Below are 14,553 nucleotides of genomic sequence, written 5' to 3' on the forward strand. Positions count from 1 at the left end.
ACTAGAATTTGTTTTCAGTTATCCAATATCTGCCTTTACTAACATTAGTGCTGAGCTGGTTTGAGTCACAGTTGCTCGATGAGGGCTGCATGCCAATAAGATAAAGCCCGCCAAAGCAGGTGCGTAGAGACTAAATTACTATATAACCCTGGACCGGAGCTGGCGATCTCGTCTCTAAAGCAGACATTTTTGCCCTTTTGCGCGCGCCTCAAAGCCATGGGCTGCATACGGCTGGTTTTGCTGCCGGCTCGACATTTTAACTGGGATTGAAAACTTGGGTGACATGACAATGCACAATGAATTTAAAACGTAAACGAAATGCATGCCTATTTTCTCCCTGTGTGTAAAATATGGCAGGAGCTCGTGAGGAAACTAATTGTAATTAAAGAATGAAAATATTACAATTACTGTCGACTCTATTTTAGGTTAAAGGCCATGCAAACATGCAAAATTGAAGGCTTCTACAGAGGAGTATGAAAATTTTAGGATTTGAATGTTGAGTAGACTGAGACACACAACCGCAGCCCAATACAGACTTCTCGGACCGATTAAGGACGTTTAATATTAAGAGTCGTTGATTATTTAATATAATTACTGTAATATTTGAAACAATTGACCTTGAAGGTATCATTTAGTATTCAAATCAAGAAAACACATTTGCACAGGCAAAGAAAAAAACGACAAATATTAGAGACTAATTGGAACAAGGTGGGACGTGTGCAGTGGTATAGTGCCATGATGAATAAGTCTCTTGGTCCAAAGTTCGGCGCTCTATATAGCGGGAGATGGTAGACGAGAACTGCACCAATAGTATGAGATCAATTTCATCACAACTGTCACTACCTATTTATATTTCAATTATTCATTATGATGGATCCCACAGAATTCATTGAAAAGTATTTGATGCAACTATAACAGCTAGATTTACCGCGAAATATATAGTTTACTATTATTACATTCAAAGCGGATTATTCAGACATTATAGCAAATATGTTTATTATTATCATAATATAACAAATATTTTATTAATATTTGTTTATTTGCGTATATTATAATAATGAAAGCCCAACGAATTCATAAACTAAATTACATTCGAAGTATGATACCGAAAACTCGTGCGAAAATTATTCTGTCACGGTAATCGCTGACGTGTCACGATTATCACTAATGTCACAAGAGTTTTGTGAATAACGACGATCAAGTGTAGATTGAGGACCAAAAATACTCAATTACAACAAGTACAACTAATGTTTGATAATAAACAAATTGGTTCAAAGTACAACACGTGCATTTGGTATCCGTCCTTCGATACTGCATCACGTCTGCAAGATCACCGACACAGTCTTGCCTCAGTCGTACCCCGCCCTCCGCTCTGTGCGTGCAGATGGTGCCCGTCACCATTATATGCAAATTGTTCAGAATTATAGGACGGGAATTATTTAAGAGCACGATACACTTTGTAAATGTCGTTAAAATAATTCTTATTGAAATGGGGTGAACTTTTAATCCCGTTAGCGAAGAGGCTGGCACAATATGTACGTTCTGCCTGAGTATGAAATGCGGTTGAGAATAATATATGCAAATAATAAAATTATATTTTTAATTATCGTTACCTAAGTTTTCACCCTATTTTACCCTTTTGTACGATAGTTTTCTTTAAATTCAGTAGAATATATTTCATTTTATTTGTCTCCGTAACTGTATAAACAACTCACAACAAACTTTTGTGAAAATAAATATGAATAGTAAACTCATATTACAAAATTAACATTCATTTAATATTTTAAAAAGCAATTTGAATGTATAATCAATGAATCGTATATGGAATGCCCTAATAAATTGTCATCATTCTGTTTAATGTTGCTGCAGTTGTTGGAAATCTTGTAACCGAATCATCAGAAGAACGAGAACATTAATGTGAATTTGTCATATATAACTGTGTTAAAAGTGTTAATGAGATATTAAAAACAATGACTGTACAATATGACGCAGATATTTAAATAAGTGACAGAGAGTATTCGATACAAATTTGCCCTTGCACCGTCTTGAAATTTTAGTAAATGCTGAGATACGCTACAAATAGTTCCGGCATTTGAAGTTAGTCAGCGTGCCTTCAATTAGAGTTTATATCATTTGAGTTGACATAATCAAAGTTTGCATAATTAAAGCTTATATATACATTCAGAGTTTACATTATATGTTTACGTAATTAGAGTCTAGATGCACAGTTAGAGTTTCCATTTTAAAGTTTACTGAATTAGGGTTTAAATTTAACCTGGCAGTCACCGACACTACATTCAAACCCCATGGTAATCATTTGAAAAGACAGACTTGGGTTGAGGACCTCCCTAGTCATCCCTTTATATATTCCACGCTTTTCTTGAAACTTTTTCTTAGCTTTATTATTCTATATTATTATCGGAATTCTTTTGGCGTTTTGTGGATTCTTCTATGAGGTCTAAAAACAATTTATTTTGTATGTTATTGTTATTCTTTTATTTAAGGACAATGTGAGATTAATTGACGACCGCGGGATGCATAAATAACGGGTTTAATTCAGTGCACCCTGTAATCTACTTCTAAACATTCTCTCGTACGCACCATGAGCAGTGCAACTATAAGCAAGTACTACACATTACCATCACCAATCACATGCACCCATTCTTATTAAGATTACATATTATTCATAGGCTTAGTTGACACTATGGTACAAATTGAAGTAGAATAATTTAATCACTTTTCGAAACCAATTTAAAATTTTTTACCTATATGAGAATTGTATATTATTTAATTATATTGTTTTTCAGAATGTTATCCAAATTTATAAGTAATATTAACCATGTCTCCGCTAACGATCGCTCTGTCTGTGATTGTGGCTTCACTGCTGGTCCTGCTTTTCCTTCAGCCCCGCAAGAAGGGTTTGCCTCCTGGGCCTACAGGCCTCCCTCTTATAGGCAACCTTTTGAACCTCATCTCAGAGAACTCTACGGAATATTTCTCGAGGTAACATATTTGCTATATCAATAGAATTAAATCAACACGTTATACAATAATAGACTTTTTCTTTTCAAGAATAGACTTTTTGTCGATTTGGTGATAGAAATTTGCCAATTAATTTAAATTGGATTTCCTGTTCCACTCCGAATAATAATTAAAATTATAATAATTTCAAGCTTTCCTGTCCTGTTAGATGAGTTAGTCCATTTAAATTGATCGAGGTATCCGTGAAACCCAGGTATGTTGATACCGTCCGGACACGATAGAAAATTACACTGGCATACAAAGTAATTATGGCAGACAAAAATATAACCATTTTAGCGGAACTTAAGGATTCCAAATTTAAATAGTATAGTTATTTTTACTCATCACCTCCAGGATTCTAAATATTCATAGTGTGCATTATGTGCATTTATGATTCATAGTAGGCGTGTATGCATTTAGGGTGAGACCCATTTGAAGTTGAGCGCATATTGAATTTTTTAACTCAACGAAACAATTTAAACGAAAGCATTATATTGTAATTGTTTTCATATTTATAAACCAAGCGGCAGTTGAAGAAGCCGGAATGTAAATTCCTTCTGTCTGACTGCGTATTTAGTTCGTCTAAAAGAGACCTTTGTTTAATACAGACCTTCGTTTAAGGGCTAAGACCTAATCTAAGGACAACGAGTACCAATGGAGTCTGTTTAGAACCTCAAGGTTATTGGTCATCTTATACTCGTAGATACGCTGGCCAGCTTCACAAAGTTGTGCTGTTGATCTGTAGTCTCTGGGATAGTCGAGCTGTAGCCCAACATTACACACGGAAAATTTTTTGGTCAAGGAACACTTAAAGTTATCAGCAACACAGCGTAAAAAATAATCCACTGGAGGACAAGAATATAATGTACGGGAATCTTCTACCCGCAACTATTTTGGCTTGATTTAAAATTTCGTGAATGCAACGGGAAAATGTGATCCAAGGTCCTATAGTAATGCATAGCTCAAAGAAGGCTTCATTGTCGGAGGACCTCAGATCCGAGAAGCGACGAAGGATACTGATTTTTAGTAGGATCTAACTTGAAAGAACGGGAGGCATGCAAAGCATTCCAGTTTGTCAGCCGTAGCTTAATTTGTAACACACGCCTACGAAATTGCCAAAACTCTATCAAAAAAAAAGAACAACAGTTTTAAAGGAGGAGTAGACTATAGACTGTGGAATGGCTCATGTCACTGAAGAATAGTTTTCTATACATCCGCTTGAACTGCTTACCGCAAAATATCAGATAACTGAAAGATGATTTTTCAGAGATTCATTATCACTCAGATGATTAATCTCTGATTGAATTTCACCACACCATGAATTAATAAAACTCATTCCAGACATTACAGATATGACAAGCAACTCGAAAAGCAAATGAAACCGCGACGTGAATGGAGAATGCAGCTGGATGCTCCTACGTGACATAACTATGATAAAAATGTTGAAAAACGTCATATTTTGAAAGACCTGCACTCATGACTGTCCGTGTTGCCATAAGTTGTGTCTTGGAGTATAATAATTCAATCGGCATCTTTATTTAACAATTATTATTTTATCATATATAGTGACGGTATACATCTGAACTCGCTAAGAGAAGCTTGATTCTTCACGTGCAAAATGCCCGCTCCATAATTGCTACCCTACATAAAATAAAGATCGGAGCATAGGTCACATATGATATGTTTTTTAATCAAAGACTAGTGCAGAATTCTTCTCATGGAGTACTTTAAAGTGATTACGATAACTTCAATTCTCGACCCATTAATTTATACCAGTAATGAAGTATATATTATTCAGCAGACAGCATTTAACAAAACATTGTATTCTTTATAGCTTTAAATCATTAATTTATTTTATATTCTTGAACTTTCTTCTTGAATTTAAAACAGCGAATGTTGTACAGGATGTCACAGAAGCACGGGCCATTGATGAGCATCCAGTTAGGAACTCAAAGGATCGTGGTGATCAACTCTCAGGAGTGGTTGTACCAGGCCTTCGTCAAACAGGGCGACCACTTCAACCATCGTCACCACAGCACCGTCATCTACTTCATCACTAACGGACGAGGTCGAGATTCCTATGACGAACCATTCATCACATATTTAAACTCGCTTCTAAGGTCTATTATATAGCAAGCAGTGTGACGGAAAAGAATTTGATTGAATTATTATACGACTTTTAAATATAAAGGTTACCTAAGAAGTAGATTCAAAATACTAGGCGTTTATATTTGCCCATTGACTACTTATATGCCATTTAGAATTTTTCAGTGAAATTCCATTCGTTTAACGAGGCCAAAAATTCAGGCAATTATGAAAAAATATACTGATGAATGGAGTAAGATGCAGTGTATTTGCACACATGCAGTGTACAAATAACTGTTGTGATATTTTGCATGTTCAGTCTTTTATAATAATTGTAATAATCTTGATATTTATTCGAAACAGGAATTGCGATGGCGGAAGGTCAGAAGTGGAAGGACTCTAGGAGAATCACCGTTCAACTCTTGCGTGATTTTGGGCTAGGCAAAACCAGCATTGAGAATTATGTGAACCTGGAGCTGCAGACACTCTTGGACACACTACACGTAGGTGCTTAACTATAATAGAGTGAACCTTCCAATACTGATATACAGAATTCATTATAACTACTAATTAAAAATTTATTGGAAATCTAACACACTACACGTAGGTGCATAACTATAATAAAGTGAACTTTATAATACTGATACGAAAATCATTATGACTTCTAATTAAAAATTTATGGAAAAATTATAATTACACTAAAAAATGAGTCAAATTCCTGAGCCAAAACTAACAGACTTCTTTCACTACAACAAGTCTATTTTATCACGAATTCTGCTAACTACACGACATCGCATTTCTCAAATATCTTTATTTATTCAAAGTGTGGAAATAGAGCCATCTAATCTTGTAATTCTTTACTTTCTTTCAAGGCAGAAGGTAGAGATGAACGACCCTAGCTAATAAAGCAAGATGAAAAATGTTAGTCCATATGAAACCCATTTATGAATTCTAATATGAAATAACTTTTTTCCATGATACATGCAGAATTTTTATAAGATTGTGTATATCGAGATGGATTAATAGTAGGTTCACAACCCCTTGAATCTTTCAAAATACTTCACACGAGCTTCTGGCCCCGTACCTTTCACGCTGACAGTGATAGAATAGTTCTGTTCCTATAATTAGAATTAAAGCAAACAAATAGCCAAAAATTCCATCTCTACCAAATTTGCAAGTACAAATTGAAGTTACAATTATTTTAGATAAAAATTCCCTTCGAAAAATAGTTATTTTATCAACAATTGGAACAAAAATGTTGTTGCGTTTGTAACAGGAGAAGGTGAACAAACCTGTAGACCTTCACCACGACCTGTCCACGGCCGTGCTGAACATCGTGTGGCACATGCTCGTGGGGGAGCAGTTCAAGATGGGCGATCCTACCTTGCACTGGATCATAGACTCGCTCGAGCAGACTCTTAACCTCGTCGAGCAGGGGGGCTTTTTGAATTTCACGCCGGTGTTGCAGTAAGAATAATAGTTTTCGCTTCAAACTTTTGCATCAAGACTCGAGGAGTGAGTAAAATTTTTCCAACCGCTGCTGGAGATTATGACTTTAGTTCTCGGAACTCGTAACGTCATAGAATAAATCGCTGAATTTTTCCTGCAGCTGCATCTATTTGAAATTTCTGTGCACATCTTTAGGCTTCAAGATTTACAGTGATTTTCGAATACAAAATTTTGTAAATTTCACATGCCTAAAATTGATTTTGTACACTCAGGTTCATCGGTACGTTTTTCCAGCCTAAGGCCTTCAGGGTGCTGTTCAGCATGATCCACCGCATCAGGTATTTCTACCGGCTCATCAAAACCCACAACGAGAAGATGGATGACCCCGCCAGGTCTCATGATCTAATTTACGTCTTCCTCGAGGAACAAAAAAGACTGAAAAAACTGGGACAACCTTTGGGAACTTTCACAGGTTCAGTACATGGGATTATATCTTTTGGGTGTTTTAACGCTACGATACTGCAAAGAAACTACAATACGTTAAGTTTATTCAGTTATATTGAATATTAAGGCAAACACCAACTGAAAAGCTTGAAACCACACCAGCATCTTTATAATAATATTTGCCAAAACACCTATATCTTTTGAATTTCGATTGACCATCAATTGACCTGCAATAATTAGACTCAAAACTGATTTATCGGCTTAGCGACTTGGAAAAAAGTCGTTTATAATTCCTCCTTCACTCATCCAGACTCGCAGCTCGTTTGGCTGCTGAGTGATTTGTTCATAGTTGGTTTGGACACGACCGTCACGACGCTGCGATGGAGTGTGCTATTTTTCATCACAAGACCAAAAGTGACACAAAAACTAATCGAAGAAATCGACTCCGTCATCGGCAGCGAGCGTAAGCCCTGGTAAATACTCCACCTGTTACCCTCAAATATTGAATGTATCGATATTTCATTCCTTAATTCAGGTGTACCTTGAATTAGTGATTCATCCTGCACGGGTTAATGACACAATTCAGATTTTCTTACAGCACATTTACGTACTATGTGCCTTGGAACTAAAATTAATATTTGTAGCACCATTTTCTCCACAGAATTACCTCAACGAAATCTTACTCGTTGAACTGCATTATAATTAATCTGTAAATGACATATTTAAACAAAAAACACGAAAGTTAAAAACTAGACAACATAAAGGTGAAAGTGGATCATACATTGTTGGGATCTAATGTATTTCTCGTATATAGCCTCAACGACCGTGACAACATGCCGTACATGGAAGCCTTCATCAACGAAGTCATGCGGTTCTCGACCATCACGCCTCTCGCAGCTCACGCCACTCCTGAAGACACAACTCTGGGGGAGTACCACATCCCCAAACAAACCCTGGTCATCGCCAACCTCTGGGGTATCCATCACGATCCAAAGGTAAAGCTTCAGTGAACTTTCAAACCCCTGAACAAAACTTGATAATCACCGGAGCATGCAAACATTCCATATTTTGATTTCTACGCACCTGAATACCAACACCGACACACTCGTGACTTTTCCAACACCAGAACAAAACCCGATAATCTACTATCTCTGGACAATGAATGTAACCCATAGGACACACAGCAACTCAACCCCGGACACTGACAAGAATCTATAAAGATATTCCGAGTCATCCAGATGCCTTTTAGTTCAGCATCATCTTCAATTCTTCCACTCAATGGAACAGAATATTTAATTTAAACCGAACTATCTCAAGGAATTGCCCCTTTCTATTTCTCTACATACCATTTTATGGCGGCTTGCATAATTTCATCTTCATATATTCCACTTCCTTGATCCATTACATTCTATTTCCAATGGCTCTACTTCAAGGGGACAGTTCTTAATGCGTTATAATTAATTGCCTAATTCTTTTCATGGACTACCGCGTATTTTTCACTCTCAGGTGACTGTCGCATAATTATATAAATTGCCCATATATATCTTCCAGTCTCCTCCACGAAATCCAAGGACTAAACAATATAATCAGTTGGCAGAAATATGATTAAAGGATTTGTTATGAATATAGCTTTTCGTTTGTGGTACAAAGTTGAACGTGAATCAGTGGATGTCGGAATCAGGCTGGCATCAGTTTTAATTAAGGAGCACCGAGACCCTTAGGTTTGAAAATTTATCAGAGTTTCTTGGTACTTAAAAAATTAGAGTTCTAAAAAATGTTCAAAGTCAATGGCATGTTTACTGAAATGCAGACTACTTTTTGAATGGTAAGGGATTGATAGATCTAACCTCTTGTGTTATTTTCTGTTATGTCCATTCTAATGCCCGGGCAACAATATTTTTGAAGAATGCTATAATTTAACGTTCTTTTGAAACATGCTCCTAATCTACAGAGCGTAGCTACATCTTGTATTCCAACTACCATTCACTTTCCATTTTAACATCTCACACAATGAAATAAACAGGAAAACATCCAAACTTTTTCACCTCAGGTTTGGGGAGATCCTCACGAATTTCGACCAGAACGCTTCTTGGGACCGGAAGGCAAGGCGATGTTGAAGCACTTGGTGCCGTTCTCTCTTGGTAAGACATTTGGCTGCCAAAGCTCAAATTATTCAGAATATTTATTTGAACCTTTCAAGTCCAGCATTCTGAATTTAGTGGTTCAATTTTGCGCTTAATTTGCTACAAGTAAAGAAAAAAAAATAAAATGCCCGCTCGCACGGTAACCTCGATCAATTTGGGCGAAATAAACTGCAGGGTTGAGCAATTTTGAAATACTTATGTGTAAGATTTAGCGAAAAGTAGAAATTTACAATTTGGAAAAGTGAGAGTTATGACAAGAATAATTTTTTCTTCCACGAAAATGAGTAAAATAGTTTGAAATACTTCGGAAGACGCACAAATATGTAATATATTGTATGCAACGAGCGTTTTGTTTAAAGATTGTGCTCATGTCCCGCAACGTATATTTCGATTTTTTTTTTTGTCATTTCAACAACTGGGGAACTGTGATGGATGTGATGAATCATACATGCATAACAAAATGAGAAAAACTGCAAATATTTCGCAGAAATATCTTCAACTAGCATGCCAACCCTACGTTGCGTGGATCATCGATATTCGATAATCCTTTTGATTCTTTTTCTGGCAGATCGATTTCATCTTTATCAGTTCTTTGACCAAGCGCAATAAAATTTAACCAACAGCTATATGTGTAATTCCTGAAACAATACCGCGTGAATTGTAGAATAACTTATGTTAATTCATATAACGAAATTTTGGTGAATTAGGCTTTAAAAAATTAACATAATATCGTTTTAGAAAAAATATAGATTTAATTTTTACACTATCGGGGTAAACTAATAAAATTCTCCAATTTAGCTGTACATAGGTACCTATATTTCCTCATTGGTCATTAGATGTCTAATAACAAATTAACAGATAATAATGAATTGCCCCACATTCCAACCAACTGCATGTTAATCTCCAATAGAATGATAAGATAATTTTCATAATTTATGAATGCATATGGACCTCAGGTGGCCCAGTGGTTAAAGTTCAGAGTACCAGAAATGGAGCAGAGAGGTGCGGGTTCGATCCCAGCTCTGTGCCCCAATTTCTGGTGAGAATCGGCGAGGAGGCCGGGCGGTTAAGCAAAGCAGAATTGTAGCAGTGAGTTGCGAAGTTCGAGCCCTCAACAAGCTGTGGATGTTCTGCGATGTTAAGAATCGGCGACAAGCCTACGGCCTAATAAACGCTGACACCGCTATAACCTAAATAAACCGCTATAACATAAATAAACGCTAAAACCGATATACTATACAGTCTATACTATACTATACTATACTATACTATACTATACTATACTATACTATACTATACTATACTATACTATACTATACTATACCATACTATACTATACTATACTATACTATACAGGTCGCCGCAACTGCCTGGGAGAGTCGTTGGCGCGCACCGAGATCTTCTTGTTCCTGACGTCCCTCCTCCAGCAGTTCACCTTCGTCCAGCACGGTGACAAGCCCTCCGAGAAATTCAACCACGGCATCCTCATGCATCCAGTTCACCACAAAGTCATCCTCAAGCACCGTCAGCACGATCACCCACAGAAAAATTCATCTTCCGATGGCATCCACTCAGCCTTTTCATGTTGAAATTCATAATGGTTAAAATATCCAAGCTGTGCAGCATAAGGATGAATATGCGATCTCTGGAGACTCGAAAACAGCAGCTTTGTCTCAAAAATTTTATCAGTTGAACTTATTTTTTCACGAAAACTTATCAAATGCAAATTTTATGCAGCACCTCTCGTTTTTTAATAAAGTACGTAGTGAATTTTAAAGTAATATTATACGATCAAGTTCAGTTGTGCTCTTAATTTTTTTACGCACCGGCTCTCAAGTTCACCTGTGTTGATTATAATCCGTTGCAATGCAATGGAGCGTAAATCAATGGATTGACTGGAATCTCATATTACGTTGCTATTTAAAATATTGTAAGGCTTTTTTGCCATGCTTGTTATGTCCTTCTGTTATGCATTTACCAATGCAAGAATTTCATGTTCTTAAATTATAAATTGGCCGGAATTAATGCAAGCAGTGCCTAATTTCCGTTCGAAATTTTCATGATAAATAATGATTCTTTGATGACGTGATGAATTACGGAGGGGCCATGCAACCTTAAGCTTAATACCCTGCCGGCATTTAAAATCCCTATTGCGTCCTCGCAAGTGTAGACAAACAAACAATTAAGCAAATCCTTGATTCAAATTCATTGAAGTAAACATTCAAGATTCCGCAAACATTTATTATTACCGAAATAATTTAAGTAAATGTAAATTTCATTTTCGGCGCAGTGATGGAAATTTTATTTTTGGAATTTCATATTTATGGGAATTACAAGAAATTTGCTGTCCATAAAATTATATTATAATTTTTTCTTTCGATTTTCTTCGCGACAAGTTTTAATTGTGTAAGGAATAAATGCTATTAATCTCTTGAAAATTATTCAATTACTTCTACTCCCGACGTATATTGTTTCTTGCGCAACACCAAATTTACTAAGTGTGCGCAACCCGTCCATACGACTTGAGTTAATTAATTCATTGCAATAGTGATTGAGTCTTAGTGAGTTAATTAAAGGCTTTATATACATGTAAGCATAGCAAGATCAGGAGGAGTTAAACATTAAGTGTAAAGAGGAGTAGGAAAGATTTAAAGTATTATGGTAGAAGTGTCGGAGACAATGTTATGTAAATTACCTGGCATTGAGTGGTGTTTGTCTCCTTTATCCGTTTTATTTTCATGGAAAACTTTGCAATCTAAAATAAACTCAATCAGTAGGATGCGAGTGGAGTATTTAACTAACAGAGTTTTTCCTCAGTTTTAAATTGATCTAATTTAGCACTGGCTTTTAATCATTGTCTGGTATTTATTATTTTTCATGGCAAAAAGTGTTTTTTTTTTTAATTTAACGATTCCAAGACCACAAGATAGCCTTGGATGGTGAATATTATATCTATGAATTGAAAAGTGGGAAGAACGTCCTTCATAATTATTGTCAGGTATTAAAATAAAAAAAATCAGGTACAAGCGAAGCTTTACCCTTTATCCATGGTTATCCGTTCTGGCCGGCCCATTGACAGTATTCTTTCAAAAAACTTTGAACGAAGGAACTTTGCCGTCCGACTGGAAAGAAGCTCAAGTAACACCATAATTAACGGAACCGTGTCAGACTGGGCATCAGTGCGCAGTGGCGTGCCACAAGGAAGCGTCCTGGGGCCTATTTTGTTCGTTGCTTTTATAAATGATCTGCCAGAAGTAGTGTCCAGCGTGTGCTCCATATATGTATGCCGACGACACAAAAGTTTATAATACAGTGAAGAATGTGTCAAATAAAGCGCAATTGCAAAATGATCTTGACAGCTTAGTTAACTGGGCTGATACGTGGCAGCTGCGGTTTAATGCCGACAAGTGTAAAGTACTTCACCTCGGGAAGAACAATGAACAGCAAGATTACAGTATGAGAAGACATGGTTGCAACGAGAGAGTAATGATTGAAAAGTCTAGTGTGGAAAAAGATCTCGGAGTTTATGTCGACAAGGAGCTGAAATTTTCTAAGCATGTTGGAACGCAAGCTAACACATCCAACAAATTTCTTTCGATTAATCAGACGCACATACGAGTTCCTAGATGCAGAAGCGATGAAGCAGTTGTTTGTTGCTGTCTTGCGCCCGAATCTAGAGTTTGGAAATGTTGTGTGGTCACCGAGATTTGAAAAGGACAAAAATTTAATAGAGAATGTTCAAAGACGTCAACAAGGATAATTCCAGGCTTGAAGGGCAAGTCCTATGAAGAAAGATTAAAGATTATGAAGCTTCCAAGCCTTAGTTATCGACGTCTGCGTGGGAACCTCATTGAAGTATACAAGTATGCTCATGGTTTATACAAGGTCCCCGAAGGATTACGAGAATTTGAAACAATAATCAACACTAGGGGCCACAGCTATAAACTAAAAAAATTGCGCTGCAACTTCTCCACGCGACAAAATTTTTTCTCGCTTCGAATCACCGACATGTGGAACAGCCTCCCCGATGACATCGTTGGCGCTCCAAGTATGAACGCGTTCAAGAACAGACTAGATAAAGCTATGGAAAAATATAATATATATGTTCAGATTTGAAATGCCTAGCTCCTTATCGAACCCGGTGGAAGTGTAGTAGCTACTTCAAACTATCGCCAGTCATGAAAAGATCCGGGCAAATAACACGATATTAGATCTTCTGTGAACAAGGCACGAAAAGGAAAAGAATCGGCGACAGACCTACACTTCAGTGCCGACATCACTATGTTATGTTATGGTTGAACTCGTTCAACCATGCCTATTACCTATATAAACCTTAGTCATCTGCATCTCAGTCAATTATCTGGCATCACTTGAATGCGTAACCAGCGGATAGCCTCTCGTTGGCCACAAACAATTGAACATGTGTGATTTTTTCAACTGCTGCAGATATTAGCATTTGAAGCTGCCAGTACAACTCTCTACGAGGCTCTCTTTAAGCGAGGCTGGCGATCCAAGACCAAACCGTTTTCGCTGATCGCAATTTAGCGCGAAACTAATGGAAGTTAACTAACGCTAGTCTCGTTGAGGTAAAGCTAAGATTGACTAATGAAAGCTATGTTTAGGTAGAGGTCGTCGAGTTCTGTCTTTAAACTGTCAGCAATTGGCTCGTTGATAAATTATGAAACCATTTAATAAATTCGGGCGAAAATTATAGAGCCGACAGTACTTTTGTTTTGAGCTGAGTAATATATCACAATTGATCAATTATTTAATGTGGGATTATAATAGATAAGAAATTAGTTGAATTTGAATTTCAGTTTCTAACTACAGCCATCATAATGAAGGAAATAGGCGCATACGTCCTGTCGAAGGCCAGCTACGACTAACTGCACACTAGGTTTACGTTTCTTTCCATGGGCAAGAACGGCATAGAGCAGGTAGCCTCTGAAGTTCAGTGCTTAAAGCAATAGCGCGGTAAATTCATAGTCACTGCTTAAGCATGTTCGCTCTTAATGAGACAAGAATGTAAAATCACCATTATTCAAAAAAAGGTGACAAAACCTGCCCGGGCAACTATGGCCCTGTCAGTTTGACAAGTGTCGTTTGCAAGGTAATGAAATCTGTTGTGAGGGATCGATTGATAGATTTTATTTTTTATTTTTTTTAATAAAGGCATCCCACACTCACCATTCCAACAAAAAAAGAATTGATTTTATTAATTAAAAACAGGAAATGGTTTCATGTCAATGATCAGGGCCCCGACCTTAACACCTCTAATGGTGGCCTACACCGACTCCGAGGGTCACTGAGCTGTGACGCGAGCGAGGAGCGGGCCCACGTCGAACTTTTCTCTGACTGCTGTTAGGATGCTAGCTGCATTGCGTCTCTGCACAGCCAAACCCAACCTTTG

The 14,553-nt window shown here is 37.0% G+C and overlaps 1 protein-coding gene across 1 annotated transcript; it reads left to right on the top strand.

Annotated features, from left to right (window-relative positions):
- Nucleotides 1–2,804: 2,804 nt before the first annotated feature.
- LOC108676835 (cytochrome P450 2J2) lies at nucleotides 2,805–11,427 on the top strand. The gene is made up of 9 exons (XM_018164982.1): nucleotides 2,805–3,003; nucleotides 4,926–5,089; nucleotides 5,470–5,609; nucleotides 6,383–6,573; nucleotides 6,828–7,027; nucleotides 7,310–7,472; nucleotides 7,814–7,994; nucleotides 9,050–9,140; nucleotides 10,500–11,427. The coding sequence occupies exons 1-9, from the start codon at nucleotides 2,840–2,842 to the stop codon at nucleotides 10,730–10,732; spliced, it is 1,527 nt and encodes a 508-aa protein (XP_018020471.1). The 5' UTR covers nucleotides 2,805–2,839; the 3' UTR covers nucleotides 10,733–11,427.
- The last annotated feature ends 3,126 nt before the right edge of the window (nucleotides 11,428–14,553 follow it).

Source organism: Hyalella azteca, unplaced genomic scaffold (assembly GCF_000764305.2).
Source record: "Hyalella azteca isolate HAZT.00-mixed unplaced genomic scaffold, Hazt_2.0.2 contig10447, whole genome shotgun sequence".
Taxonomy (NCBI): domain Eukaryota; kingdom Metazoa; phylum Arthropoda; class Malacostraca; order Amphipoda; family Hyalellidae; genus Hyalella; species Hyalella azteca.

What these genes read in the sequence shown, in the direction of transcription:
- LOC108676835 (XM_018164982.1), top strand. Translation starts at nt 2,840, where the DNA reads ATGTCTCCGCTAACGATCGCTCTGTCTGTGATTGTGGCTTCACTGCTG. An exon ending in CACTCTTGGACACACTACAC is followed by an intron (nt 5,610 to 6,382) that starts GTAGGTGCTTAA and finishes CGTTTGTAACAG; the next exon opens with GAGAAGGTGAACAAACCTGT. An exon ending in GTATCCATCACGATCCAAAG is followed by an intron (nt 7,995 to 9,049) that starts GTAAAGCTTCAG and finishes TTTTCACCTCAG; the next exon opens with GTTTGGGGAGATCCTCACGA.